Source organism: Tachysurus fulvidraco, chromosome 9 (genome assembly GCF_022655615.1).
Source record: "Tachysurus fulvidraco isolate hzauxx_2018 chromosome 9, HZAU_PFXX_2.0, whole genome shotgun sequence".
Taxonomy (NCBI): Eukaryota; Metazoa; Chordata; class Actinopteri; order Siluriformes; family Bagridae; genus Tachysurus; species Tachysurus fulvidraco.
Window position 1 is genome coordinate 11,750,895 of NC_062526.1, and position 14,224 is coordinate 11,765,118.

The 14,224-nt window shown below is 37.4% G+C and overlaps 1 protein-coding gene across 1 annotated transcript in view; it reads right to left on the reverse strand.

Moving 5' to 3' along the window:
* pappab (pregnancy-associated plasma protein A, pappalysin 1b) overlaps positions 1-8,258 on the reverse strand; it is a 58,960-nt gene extending 50,702 nt beyond the window's left edge. Inside the window, exons 1-2 of the mRNA XM_027138232.2 lie at positions 7,668-8,258; positions 1,550-2,633 (exon numbers count right to left, since the gene is read on the reverse strand). Coding sequence (XP_026994033.2) covers positions 1,550-2,633; positions 7,668-8,067 — 1,484 coding nt within the window. The 5' untranslated portion in view covers positions 8,068-8,258. The remainder of the gene's footprint in view (positions 1-1,549; positions 2,634-7,667) is intronic.
* Between the last annotated feature and the right edge of the window lie 5,966 nt (positions 8,259-14,224).

The window sequence follows — 14,224 nt, forward strand, 5'->3', positions numbered from 1 at the left end:
TCAGCTATCCTCACCACACTTTTAAACACTGCAGGCTATGTGCACATTCATACGCATGCATGCTTGTGTCTGTGTGTACTTGTATTTATTTGTGGGAAGTACCTGTAAGCAGATCTCTCTAATTCATCTTACTTCTAGTAGCAGGTGCTTTTATGAGCCAATCAGACTTTATAGTGAATATGTCTCTCTCCCAAAAATAAAGCAAAAACAATGTATAAACCATGTGGTTTACAAGGTACATGGCTCCAATTCAGACACAGCTTGTAAAAGTTTGGGGTCCAGTGACATGACGTTAACGATGGAAAACACAAATCTCTGGGCCATCCATTTTAATACTGTGGTGAAAAGACAAATACACAGCACTCTGGAAAGATATGTCTTTCTCGCAAGACAAAACTGACTTCATAAATGCTTCAGTAAAGTGCCATATTTGTCGATTACAAGATCTATTCACAAATTCTAACTTAACCAAAAATTCTAACCTGTTTATGAGCTTAGTAAGTATTTGATTTTATAACGTACACAGATAAAACTGCCGTTAGGTAAACAGATAGGACAACATAATTCAAGATAATAATCCATAGTTATTCTATTTATGCACAATGTTCAGTACAATCAGAAAGCAATGTAAAATCATTTTGTTATGCAGCCCTCAAAGTGTGCTCCAGACATACCATAATCATCAAAACAAGCAACATGTTGGAGAGCTCTTTTCTTTTTGGTTGACTCACAGGCTTTAACCTCCTCATACAAACAAACAAACACACAGACACAAACACACACACACTCACACAGACTCACACACACTAACATGCAGCCTTGATTACAGCAGGGATGATACAGACCAAAGGAAATTCATAATGTAATTTACATCCAGTGGCATATTGAAGTGGGGTTATATTTTCAATGCTCAATAAAAAATATGAATTACCAACAGTCACACAATTATTCAAAATTATTAAGAAAATCACAATTATTAAGAAAATATAAAAACATTTAAATATGAAGTTTTCATTCTCTATCAATTCTTCCTCTGTGAAAAATTTTACTCATTTGTGTCACCCCCACTATAAATCTCAACATTTTTAGTGGAATGTTCGTGTGTCACTCCCAGAACAAATTCCACTAGTGTAAAGTTATACTGTAAAAGATCAGTCTCTAACTTGTAACTGACTCTCAGTCTACTTTTACAAAGCTCAAATAAAAGGTTGAAAATGCTTCCATTACAATCAGCGGAAGTACTGTTTCAGAAGGAAAGCAAAAATGAATCGAGTGCTTTGCTTTAAATCAATGACAGAGAGGGCCAAAGGGCCACAACGGACCTGTGAAACATGCACTGCTAGAGAACACCAAATAATACTGAGACTGACACTACATGCATCCAAAATTGTATTCCTAAAACAGAAATATTTTGGATATTTAATATTATACTCATACTGTCTTTCTCAATTAAATTAATTTTTAATAATTAAATATATTAAATAATTTAATAATTAATTTTTCAGAATTATAATAAACTTGCAAAAATTCTGAGAATCCTCAGGCTTACCTGTAGTGTGATGCAGGATTAAAGCAGGTTTTTGTTACATCAGTGATGTTTGTGTCACAGCAGTCACCCTGGTCGTAGTTGAAATTATCCCAGTTACACTCAGGATCACAAACATTGTTCCCTAGTTTATGCTCAGGACAGCTGATTGTTTGCCTCCTGCAGTAGCCTGCATCAAAACCAGTGAGTGTGTGGTTGCATTCTGGGTCACACTCCTCGTCTCCCACTTTGCTAATATCACAGTTAGCCAGGACCAGACGGTTGCGCAAGGAGGAGTTGTAGACATTGTGTACAGTGCGCTCCCATGTGATGTTGTAGATGCGAAAAGCTTTGTTTAGATGCTGGTGCTGGAGGTTGATCTGGTGCTCTGTAACTGTTGGCCAGTGACCATCATCATCGTACACATTGACTAATCGGTAACGCACCGTCTTAGGTTTGCGAAACGTCCATAAGCGGTTGTAGTTTGTCACTACCTCAACATTATCACAGACTGTTTGTCCACATGGTGGAGGAACCAGTGCAGTTTCGACAGTGCTACCAAGATTGGCTGTCAACGTACGGTCAGAAGTCCCAATCTGGGGAAAGACCCCATCTTTTACTGTCAGCCACTTCTGAGATGCATTTTCAAAGTTCTCATAAATTACTAGTTCAGAAAGGTCATTATGGTATTCAGATTGAGGGCTTTGCATGTATTGGATTATATTGCCCTGGGCCAAGGCTTCTTTCCACAGGCTCAGGTGCTCCAATGTTCCCCTATAGTTGTGGTTGAGTGCATTGCCACCTATCATTAGCACCTTGCACTTTTTTGTAAGGGGACTAAAAACCTCACCGGACTGCTCTCGGCTTACAGCCACTTGAGCCCCATTGAGGTAAAGCTTCATATGGAGTCCATTGTAAGTGACAGCCAGATGATGCCAGTGGTTGGGGGAGTAGGGAGCATTGGATGTGATTGTGGTAACCTTGTGTGCTCTGTCTGTTTTGAGGGAGAAGAAGAAACGAGGGTCCCTGTTCCCTTGATCACTGACTGGTCTGATGCCTATTAACCAGCCTCGATTACAGGATGCATAGAAGCATTTGTCATAGAGCCCTATATGGTAGAAAGGTATGTTAGAACAAGTTGAACTCAGTCCTAATCACTCATTGGTCAGGGCTATTCAAATATAATAGCACATTTTGAAAGAAATACATTTATAAAACGGTTCTTTAATTAGTTACAAGTTTGCCTCTAATTAGGTTCAGCTTAGCATCCTTTTGAATATGGATATAGAACCTTTAAGGCTTCCCATAGAAAAAAAAGCTGAGACCTACAAAGGGTTCTAGATTTAAATGTTTCCTATGAATTTACACTGTAAATATGCAGTATGTGCAATAAACATGTGTAAACTGTTAATTTCCATGGCCAATAAATGTAATGTTAATTGCTTACCTTATTAAACAGATATAATCTTAAAAAACAAACTGTTATTTTTACTCTTACTCTTTCTGGATTACTATGTCCTGTGAGGAACAATGTGAGACTGCATGTGCCAGTGCAGCAAATTGAGGAACACCGTGCAATTCCCGTGATTGAACTTTTTTAAACAGTGTAATCCAAGGACTGCAAGCCTACAGCAAGGCATCTGCTAGCAATCAGACTCCAACACTGTGGTCTTGTATCAACAGACCAAAGGTTACGTGAACTTTTAGTCTATTTTCTTGAAATATGTCTCAGCAGTTGTGCTGGATTGAAATAAAAATGGTTAAAAGACCTTATTATGATAAGAGAAACTCTCTTTTCTTGTTTCATTTGGAAAATGTGTGTAACTCTCAGAAAGGCAACATATTCTTACATTGTATGTTTTCTTTTTTTTTCTTTTTTCTTTTTTCATGGAAAAAAGTGAAAGTAAATAAAACAGTAGTAATTCTGGACTGAGCCAGTCAGTAGAAATTAGTTTAACTACATGTTAAATGTTAATAGCTGCAACTGCTTGGGTATTTTCATTTGAAAAATAAAAACAATTAGATTGGAGTAAACAAACTGCAACTGAAAAGGCAAATGACATCATTAAATGATATCAGTTCTATTAATGCAAAACATTTAAACTGTATTTATTAAAACTTTTTTTAAGAAGAATGCAATTTTAAATTATGGTTCTAAATGAGTACAATAATTAAGAGGATTTGCTATAAGATTATAAGATAAAAATAGTTTAGAGTATGTTGAAGAAATCTGCTCTCTGTGTCCATGTAGGTGATGGTCAACCTACTCTCTACAAATACTGTGAATTGTAATATGAAAATAGATTCTTAATTCAGCCCAACAAAATTTGGGATGCCTGTGTGTGACACAGTTGCAGTTCTGGTGTCCAAAAGATGGATGGTTGGCTTTGTGACCCTCAGTCTAGTGCTGTGTACACAGTCTGCTCCTTCTCACTGCGTGAGGAATGTTCACTCTTCTCACATAGCTGCGAGAAGTATGTTTGCTAAAAGTAATTGGTAGTTGGTTAAAAAAAACAACAACAACAAAAAAAAAAAACTGAAGGCCAAATAAGCTGTAAAGTGTTTCCAGGGTAGCAGGGGAAAAAATGTCAACTTTTGTATTTTAGTGTTAATGTGCACTGGTGTTTCTGTTTACACAGAGCATGATTAGCTATTGTCGCAAACATTTAAAAAATCATACATTTAAAACACAAAAATGAAATTCTTAAAATATGTCTAGCAATTTAAAAAATAGACTAAGAGAAAGTACTGTAGGGACATCAACTCTACAGGGCTATGTATTCCGCAAAACAGCTTGAACTAGTTGAAAAGTTGCTCACTTTAATGAGCTTTCCCTTTTTTTTCATTCTGACCACTAGCATTACAAAAAGATTATTCACATTAAGAAAGAAGCCCTAGATTTGGGGCAGAAATGGGCATTCAGGAGCCTGCAGCCTCCCTCACACCCCTCTGCTACCCGCAAAAGCACTGCCAGCTACTATAAAAATAAATTGTACCATAAAAGTGAGGAAATTACAATCTGCGAAATCCTGGAATGAGACCACTAAGTGGCAAATAACAAACAGGTAAACATTTTGCCAACTTCAAACTTTGCACTTGTAAGGGTGTCAGTGGTGGCAAAAAAAAGTATGGAGTACATATGGACAAAAACATCAAAGAGAGAATTGCATTTTCTTTTCAAACAAGAGATTTGGGTTTTAAATTTAATGACACAGTATCAAACTTAAATATGATCAGTATTTGGTGCACTAATGTGTTTATTTGAAGTGTATTGCATCTCAGCACCATGGACAGAGCACAGCACAGTTAGTATTGCCAAATGTTAGATACAAGAAGCATTTCTGACTGAGGAAGTCTCAGTATTGGGCTTCCATACCGAATGTGTGTATGTTTTTAAGGCTAATCATATGCTTTCGTGAAAACCTTTAAACTTAAACCTTTAAAAACACACATTCCTTCTGCTTTCTGTATTATGCATTTTTTTTTAAGAAATCATGTAAATTTGGACAGTTGTCCAGAAATTCTTCAGTATTTTTAGAATTTATTACTTTTATGTTGTTATATACTCTTTATAATTGTTTCATATATTGTAATATGTGAGCTCTCTGTGCTAGCTGAATTATGAAAACTAATCTTTAATGATATGGTCACTTCTGTGAGTCACCTTTGAATCTAATAAGTGAATAGGTACAGTAATAGATAGGTAACTTTTTACAGTACCTAATTGAAAAGATCAGACCCTTTCCTCTCTAGTAGTAAACACTTCTAGTGTATTAGATCTAATTTACTAGCTTCAGTTGATGGCTTTTGTCATTAAGAATACAATAACTTAATAAAAAAAAGCCCACTTGATATAAGGATGGTCAAGGCACATATTTTACAGCTTAAGCCATCAAGAATGCCACTTTATAATGCCTTCATAAAAGACTGTAATTTACAAACAATGTGCTTCTGTCAAGCTGTGAATTGCTGGCTCACTTCACTGCACAGGAAAGGGGGAAAAGGAGAATAGGTAGTGTGAAATTTAAGGCTATCTTTTATTAGTTTCAAGAGGTTTAACCCCTGAAATTCCCAAACTTACAATCCTTACTCTTCTAAATACAAATATTTCTGAATAGTTATAGAGTGTGTAACTATGGCATTATCTTTAATATCAATAACTGAATAATAAGTTTTAACAGAATTGACATAACATGCTTTGTTTGGATGCTGTTGTTTCTTGACATCTTCTAAAATGAAAAAGCAAACATTCACAATTTTAATTTTTTTCTCGTCTCTACCTGATGCATCAAATATTATCAAAATCAAATAAAAATTAAATAATGATATTCTTTGTTCAAATTAATTATATTAAAATAAAATAATTTTAAAAAGTTCAACCTTCAACCCATTTCAATATTAAAGTTAGTTTATTATGACTATGTATTTAAAGCACTGGTCTGGTATGCAAATATTTAGCAATATAAACTCTGAATCCATAAATTTTGTACTTTTTAGATACAAAATACTCTGCAGTCTAACAAATCATACAATTCTGATTAATCTATTTGATATTTGGCAAATCTGAATTGCTCATTTCTGTTCTCATTACAGTCAGTGTAATATTATTTCTGAATAAGTAAGAACACTTTAGAATTGTTCACTAGTATTTTTTTCTGGATTAAGCAGAAATTAAGCATAATCAAAGTTCTCTCATAATGAGGGAAAATAAGGCACAACCGACACACACAACCCGTTTACTTCACTCTTTTCTTTAGAAACATGAGCAAAATAAATTTTTCAAATGAAATCAAATGAATTCTTGAGAAATAGATACACGCACACACAAATAAAAAAGGGGGGGCAATAATTTATATTAGTTCATTTGGTCTATTAGTAATGAAATGTCTTAATTTTATCACAATGCCAATCATTTATTTATTACTTGTTAATAAACAAACAAACAAACAAACAAACAAACAAACAAACAAACAAACAAATAAATAAATAAATAAATAAATAAATAAATAAATAAATAAATAAATAAATGTATATAACAAGATCATTTATAAAGCGCCTCCGTTTATTTAATGTATAGGTTATTTCAGGGATTTAGAAAAAGTGACTTGACAAAAATGATTAATAGCTGAAGGAGATTTGATAAGTAACAACGCAGTTTGTTTTCGTGCGGATCAGAGCTGGAGACCAGCCTACAGCTCATTATATAAGGGGCGGGGCCACATTACGGCTCAAAGCGATGACGTCTTCTATACAGATTCAAAAAAGCCGAGCTGTGATTTTAGCGGAATTTCACTTCGACGCACCATGTCTTCTGTTCGCCTAGTAATACAAAGGGATTTAAAATTTAGGCTGTCCCGATTAAAGCCTTAAGTGTTCATAAACATTTCATGAACTCGCGGAAATAAAAGGCCATTGTTTATTAATACAATAAACATGAATCGGAGATTTTGATCTTCACATGAAGTCGTAAATAAAAAATGTGTTTAGCTTTTAATTAAGAAGATAAATCGACGAGAAAGTTGTGATTGTGAACATGGTGTGAACATAGTGCGAAAATAGTGCTTATTTGCCGTTTAGCGCAACGTAGAATGACTGATGGAACTTGCGCAAAGCGTAAAGAATAAAAAAAACAACACACACACACACACACACACACACACACACACACACACACACACACACACACACACACACACACACACATTTAAGATGAAAATGAAAACAAGTCACACAGATTAACGTCAAGAAAACAACCACAGATCCTATAAGTTATCACCTGTTTAAGGTTAAACGAGTTGTCTGTTTTTGTTTTGTTATGGTTTGGTTTCTTCACGTGGTACAAAAAATATATATACTGTATATAGAACAGAAAATGTACATAAATCCATAAAACCCATAAATATATAAATAAACAAATGTATGTAAGAATACATTTCAAAGCCACCGTTTTTTAATAGCTAGTAAATAGAAATAAATGACAAGTGATGTTAATTGTTTCTAGCCTAAATTGAATTTTGTATCTATTTAGCTATGCCCCCCCCCCCCCCAACAAACAACAGCTGGCAAGTTGAATGTGCACAACGCAATCGGTGTATATCAGGATTACATCGGAATGTGGAAGGAGCAGTAAATCCAAGCAAACCTGCGATCACACTTGGAGAGCGCTGACCGCCTTCAGGTTTTATCCACATCTCCAGGGTGAAATTACCGCGCGGAACCTCTACGCTCGGTTTAAGCCGTAGTTGATCTCCTCTGCCGCTGAAGTAAACACTGTTGCGGGTGAGTGTTACTCTTGCGCTCGCTCCCGCATGACTGAAACATGCGTGCAGGCGGCCCGCGCGCCAGTCCGCTCCGGATACAGAGCGCCTGCCCCGCTGGAGCCGTGTGCCACACGCTCCGGGAGAGACTCCGACAGCCTCCCTTGCGCGCACCAGGTCTCTCTTAGACCTGTCCGTCCGCCTCAGTGCGCCGCACTCACAGCCCAGACATAAGCTGAATACCAAGAGGCAAGGCAACCAAGTAGAAAAAGGCAAAAGTTTCATTTTTCACGTAGAGCAAATAAAATGAACCCTATATAGGTGTATACGTATATGTATATAGATTTTTTTTCTTTAATAGGTTAGGTAAAAACAGTCCTCCCCATAAATAGCGCGTATAGATCCTATTCTCCTTCGTATTTTTTTTTTAGGCTAACAAAAGCTTGTCAAAGACAGCGGATCCAAACAGCAAGAAAGCGATGCTGTCTTATTTTTTTCCTTTATAATGTTAAGCCACGACCCCCCCTTTTCCTTGCCCCTTTCAAAGACACTTCAGCACAGATTGGGGTGGGGTGGGATGGTGTAGGGGGGTGGGGTGGGGGGGTGGTATGTTAATTCATCCAAGTGCTCCACCTTCCCAATTGAATGGAGCCCATTAAAGTGCAGGCATGACTAATAATCAATCAATGCAGAGGAGGTATCAAAATCATTTCCCTTTCAGGGATTCTTTTCAGACCCTGTACATTTTTTTCAGGAAATATAACCATTTCTTCAGAGTGTCACGCAGCATATGGAGCTCAAAGATAGGGACGGAAATCAAAGATAGGAGACATCTATAGTCAAACAGCTTTAAAAGGAGGATGTGGGACTTGAAAGGAAAAACATCATGTTAATCATAATTAAGGTTGATTTTAGAGAAGGTCAATGATTTAGCTCAGACACAATGTGTAAGCTAAAGGTTCGAGCCTTTCACAGGAGCTCACAGCTCAGAGGAAAGGGAATAATGAAGAGATCTTTAAGTTAACAGCGCTCGAAGTTAAGCCCAGGAGTCACGGGTGGCCTATGACGCTTTTCCACCTCTGTGCGTTTCTGCTTGGGGGTTTGCTGTGGGGCTTATGTTGGTGGACATAAAGCGCGCAGAGCGCCCCCTGGTGATTTCATAGCTAAAAGTCAAAGGTTGCAACCAACGATCTTAAAATGTGATGAATTCTTATAAATATTTAATACAAATATCATAATTCTTTACAAGGAAAAAATTATTAGCTAGAAACTGCTATATGTATGAGTATGTATCCCACACTAAAGAATATAAATATGTTTTTTTTGTTGTTTTCTTTCACTCTGAATATCAGCAGGCGGTTTGGACTGAGTGCAATTCCATTTGTTCTTCTTTTCATTTGTTTAGGCTTTACAGATGCAGAGGGTGTCCCTGCAAACAAGTGACATCAGTTCTATTGAATATCAAAAGGAAACTGTGTTTGGAGCCCATTTGGAGATTCAAACATTAATTCTTAATAGAATGTCCCCATTTTATTTTCCTTGGAGGTGGGTGGGGGTGGGTTAGGGTGGGTTAAAACAAGTGTGCAATTAAAGTGCAAATCTGAGTTATGCATATAGAACATCACAAACTAAAAGAAACAGTGAACATGACCAGAAGATGTACAATATAGCTCACACAAGAGTCCAAATTTCTACAGTTTTTGTCAAACAGTTTTAGTGATTTAGTCCTATCATGCTATTATTTACATGTTCCCATGTCTTTCCGCCTTATCACTTTTTAAACTCAGTCAAAGTAATAAAATTAATGTATTACATAGGAATGTTTGAAAGAATAAAAAATGTAAATAAAAAGGGCAAGGACAATGGTTAAAAGCAATGGAAATCGCCATGACTAGAACTCACCTTATTTAAAATGTAAAATTTAGCTGAATGAAATCACAAGCAGATATTAATGTGCTTGTTGTGATATGTTCTATAATAATAATAATAATAATAATAATAATAATAATAATAATAATAATAATAATAATATGTTCTATACTTCTAATAACAACTAACACAAATGTGCTTTTATGTTAATGCAATGTATCACTAGTTCTAGTTGAAGTCCAGTGCAAATGGTGCTATTTTTGTCTTTAGCCAAACTTTTTATCCCACATGGACATCAGAGAAACCAATGTCTTTGATACCCATACACAGATATAGTGCAGAGACCATGCAGCAGCCATCCTGCATGATGATCTGCTGGAGAAGCTACGTGATCTCAGCTTACTGATGGGACCACACTTCTAGTCCTCTGTGCCATCTGATGCCAGTGGCTGGGAGAGGGGATGTCAAAAGCACAGTGCATGATGCAGAAGTGCAGCAAGAGGGTGGGAGTCTGTGCTATGCTTAAATGGTGCTAGGCTCTCCCATCCATCCTCCCCTCCAATGGCTGCTCTCTGGACAATTGGATCCTATCCAACTCCAGCAGACTATGCAGTGAGAGTTTAGAAACTGCTTGGTTGTGTGAGATCAGCATGTTCCGGGTGCAGCCATTCAGATAGATTTACATTAATATGGAATGTTGCAAGAACTATGTGCTAGTTTATAGTTATTGCTTATCTGTAGTGAAGTTTGTGACTGTTATAAGGAGACCATTTTATTTACCAGAGCAAAATCACCACCTTTTTCATAGTCAGGTTGTATGTTCCCCCAGTACTAATGCTATGGAGGCACTTTGGAGGCACAAACCAGAATGTTCACCCTGATGGACTGTTTATTGTCAGAGGAGATTTCAACCATGTGAATCTCAAATGTATGTTCCCTAAATTTCATCAGCATGAGGACTTTGCAACGAGAGGGACGGACATGCTGGATTTTGTTTACACAAACATTCCCACTGCATACCCTGTGGAGCACCACCCCCACCTCTACTGCTCATACTACATCTCTGTTATGCTAATATCAGCATTCAGACTGCTCATTAAATGCTTCTTCTGAAGCAGGTGAAAACCAGCCATGCAGTAGCCATCTGTGCTCAGGGAGTGTGCAACTGATGCCAATTCCACCAACTTAAAGGAATACACTTCACCAGTGACCAGAAACCTCAGCAAGTGCATTGTGACGGTCTCCAAGTCCATCACAAAATGCTTTAATCAGAATCTGTGGATTACTGCAAAGAACAGCAAGGGCCATCAGAGAAGCAAAGCATGGAAATGACCAGAGAATCCCCAGCCACTTCCAGTGACAGCCAGGGCATGTTGCAGTGCAATGCAGGCTAGTACTATCTACAGGACACCTTCACCTGCATGTGATAGTTATGCATGCACTTACTGTAACTATTTCCATGCTCAGTTTGAGGCATAAACCATAATGATGATGAGAAAGACCACCTCTCCTCCTAATGACCACATGCTTTGTCTTACCAAAACTGATGTGAGGAAAACAGAGTTAAATCACAATTCGCTGCTGGACCAGACTATATACCTGGCAGAAGTACTCTTTACTGTCCTGCCTCAATCACTATCGTCCCGTCACATTCATATCTGTCATCATGAAGTGCTTTAAAAGGCTCATTATATGGCATATCAAGGCCCTGCTGCCACCCTTACTGGAAACCCTGCAGTTTGAGTATTGTGCAAACCATTCGACAGACAACACCATTACCACCACAATCCAGCTGGCCTGTACCCACTTCCAAGGAAGCATACATATGCTGTTCATAGACTTTATTTCAGCATTCAACAGAATTATTCTGCAGCAGAAAATCTGTGCCTGCTTGTACAGTATACACCCCCCTCAGGAGATCCTCTACTTTCTGATACAGTCAGGATTGGGAGCAGCAACTCCCACACCACTACACTGGGCTCTGGAACCCCTCAGGGCTGTGTGCTTCATTGCTTTTTATTCTGCTGGCTCACAATTGTGCAGCAATGCACAGCTTGAACCACATTATTAAGTTTGCTAATTACAAAACTGTGGTGGTACTTATTAGCAAAAATTATGATTCAGAGAGGAGATGCAACAGCTTACAACCTGTTGTGGAGCCAACAACCTGTCTTCGAATTTGAAGAAAACAAAAGAGGTGGTAGTTAACTTTAGTAGAGCACAGCACAACCATTTCTACTGAACATTGGCAGATCCTCTGTGAAGATCATCAAGAGCACTAAATTCAAATTCACCTCCTTCCTCAACACCAGGTCCATCACAGAACAGCTCTGCAGCATCTCTACAAAGTTTGGGGAAAGCTTATTTCACATGCCCATCCTTACCAAGTTCAACAGAGGTATCAAGAGCATCCTGAACAGGTTAACAGTGAGGTCAGCTAAGAAGTTCATCCAAGTCGGTCTTACCTCCATCACAGACATTTACATCACGTTTTAAACAGTTTCTTCCCTCAAGCAATTAGACACAGACATTGGACAGAGACAACCCACACATATTATTTTTATGGAATAGCACAACCAGAAACAAATGGATCAGTAGTGACAGATGGGTGCACACTGAACAAAACTATGGGGTTTAATTATAAAAACTAATCAAAAGGCAAAATAAAACAGGTGTGAGTAATCAGAACACATGAGGAAGGCAACCAATGAGCAGAGAATAGGAGGCCATGCTACCAGTCTCAGACATTAGCAGGTGGTCAGACACCACGCTGTTGGCCACTCATGGATGCAGGACTTTAAGGGGCCATGACTTCTCTGCCCAACATTAATTTATATTGTTTTACAATCACTGGATTGATGATGGGGAAGTGAGATGCTGAGGGAGATGTGACACAAAGCAGGGACCCTGAAGGAAACAAGTCAGGGTCAGGAACAGGCTGTGGGGTAACACTGGCTGGTGCATTCAGCTGATCATAATACTCCAACAATGTATTTTTTCTCTTTTGGGGTGAGAAAAGTGCTTCCACTCTCTGAAAGCACCAAAAAAAACATAAAGGGAATGAGGGGGTGATTTTTTTCTACAGGCTTATTACAACACTTGGAATTTTTTTTTTCTGGGATTGTCTTCACAACACAACTACCTCAACCAGATTTTGCTCAGCATGTATTGCATAAACTGTAATACAATTGCACACATCTACACTTTATTCTTAATATAAGTCAAGAAGAAGAAGAAGTCAAGAAGCTTTTATTGTCATTTCAACCATATATAGCTGTTGCAGTACACAGTGAAATGAGACAATGTTTCTCCAGGTTCAGGGTGCTACATAAAACAAAGACAGGGCTAAGGACATGTAAGTAGTCTTAGCCACATAAAGTGCAACTGTGCAACCTGGTGCAATAAGTGCAGGACAAGACAAACAAAGTGCAGGACAAAAGACAGTGCAGGACAAAAACAGTGCAGACAAACTTACAAGACAATACAAAAAGTACAAAAAATGCAATACACAAAAGACAATAAACAGTAATAGACATACCGTTCTGCCACTGATCTGCATTCATATATATATATTTTCTATATATTTCTATATATTTCTTCCCTTTCCTACCTGTACATATATATATATATATATATATATATATATATATATATATATATATATATATATATATATATATATATATATAAAACTAGGTAGGAAAGGGAAGAAAAATTCCTCACATTCCTCACAAGCTGATTTTGTTTCTTATATATATATATATATATATATATATATATATATATATATATATATATATATATATATATATATATATATATATATAAATTCTATAACATAGTTTATGGTATAAATCTTTTGTACAGGGTATGTATTGTGTATGTGACAAAAATAGACTTGAATTTGAATTTTAAGAAAAAGAGAGAAAAAAGAGGTCACGCCATCTGAGGCCATACTCTCAGCCACTGGCAGGACTTAGGAGGCCATGCCATCTGCCTCTGGAGGTAGTTGCTTGCATGCGGGCCACCATAGAGAACTTACTTCAGTCCTTCCAACCAAAACTTTGTAAATCATAATTAAAGTCTCTCTTCCTGCAGATCAAGCTCATGTAGTATATATTCCTATACACTTCCTAAACCCATGGTTTCCATGGCAATCAGATGTTTTGCCAAAGAGCCTGGCTGGCTCAGGATATCAAAAATGTCAGCCACTGCTGTTCTTGGTGCATGGGTTTTGACAGGCTCTTAAAAAATTTGCTCTGAAGCAGGAATTCTTTTAGGAGGTATTTTAGAGCCATTAACAGGATCCAGGTGGGACACCAAGTTGGATGCCGGTATGGACATCCTGGCATTGGGTCATGTTACCTTCCTGTTTAATCCATGTTTTCAGCAAAATATTCAGTAATGTAATAGGAGCTCAAGTTAGATGCAGGTGTCATAAAAGACATTTGTGAATCGAGATCAAAATTGGGTAACAACAATATCAGGGTTAATCTAGAAACACAAAGTCAGAGACAGAATGAGAGCCACAACCTGTATAGCACAACAAAGAACAAAAAGACTCTGTATTGAC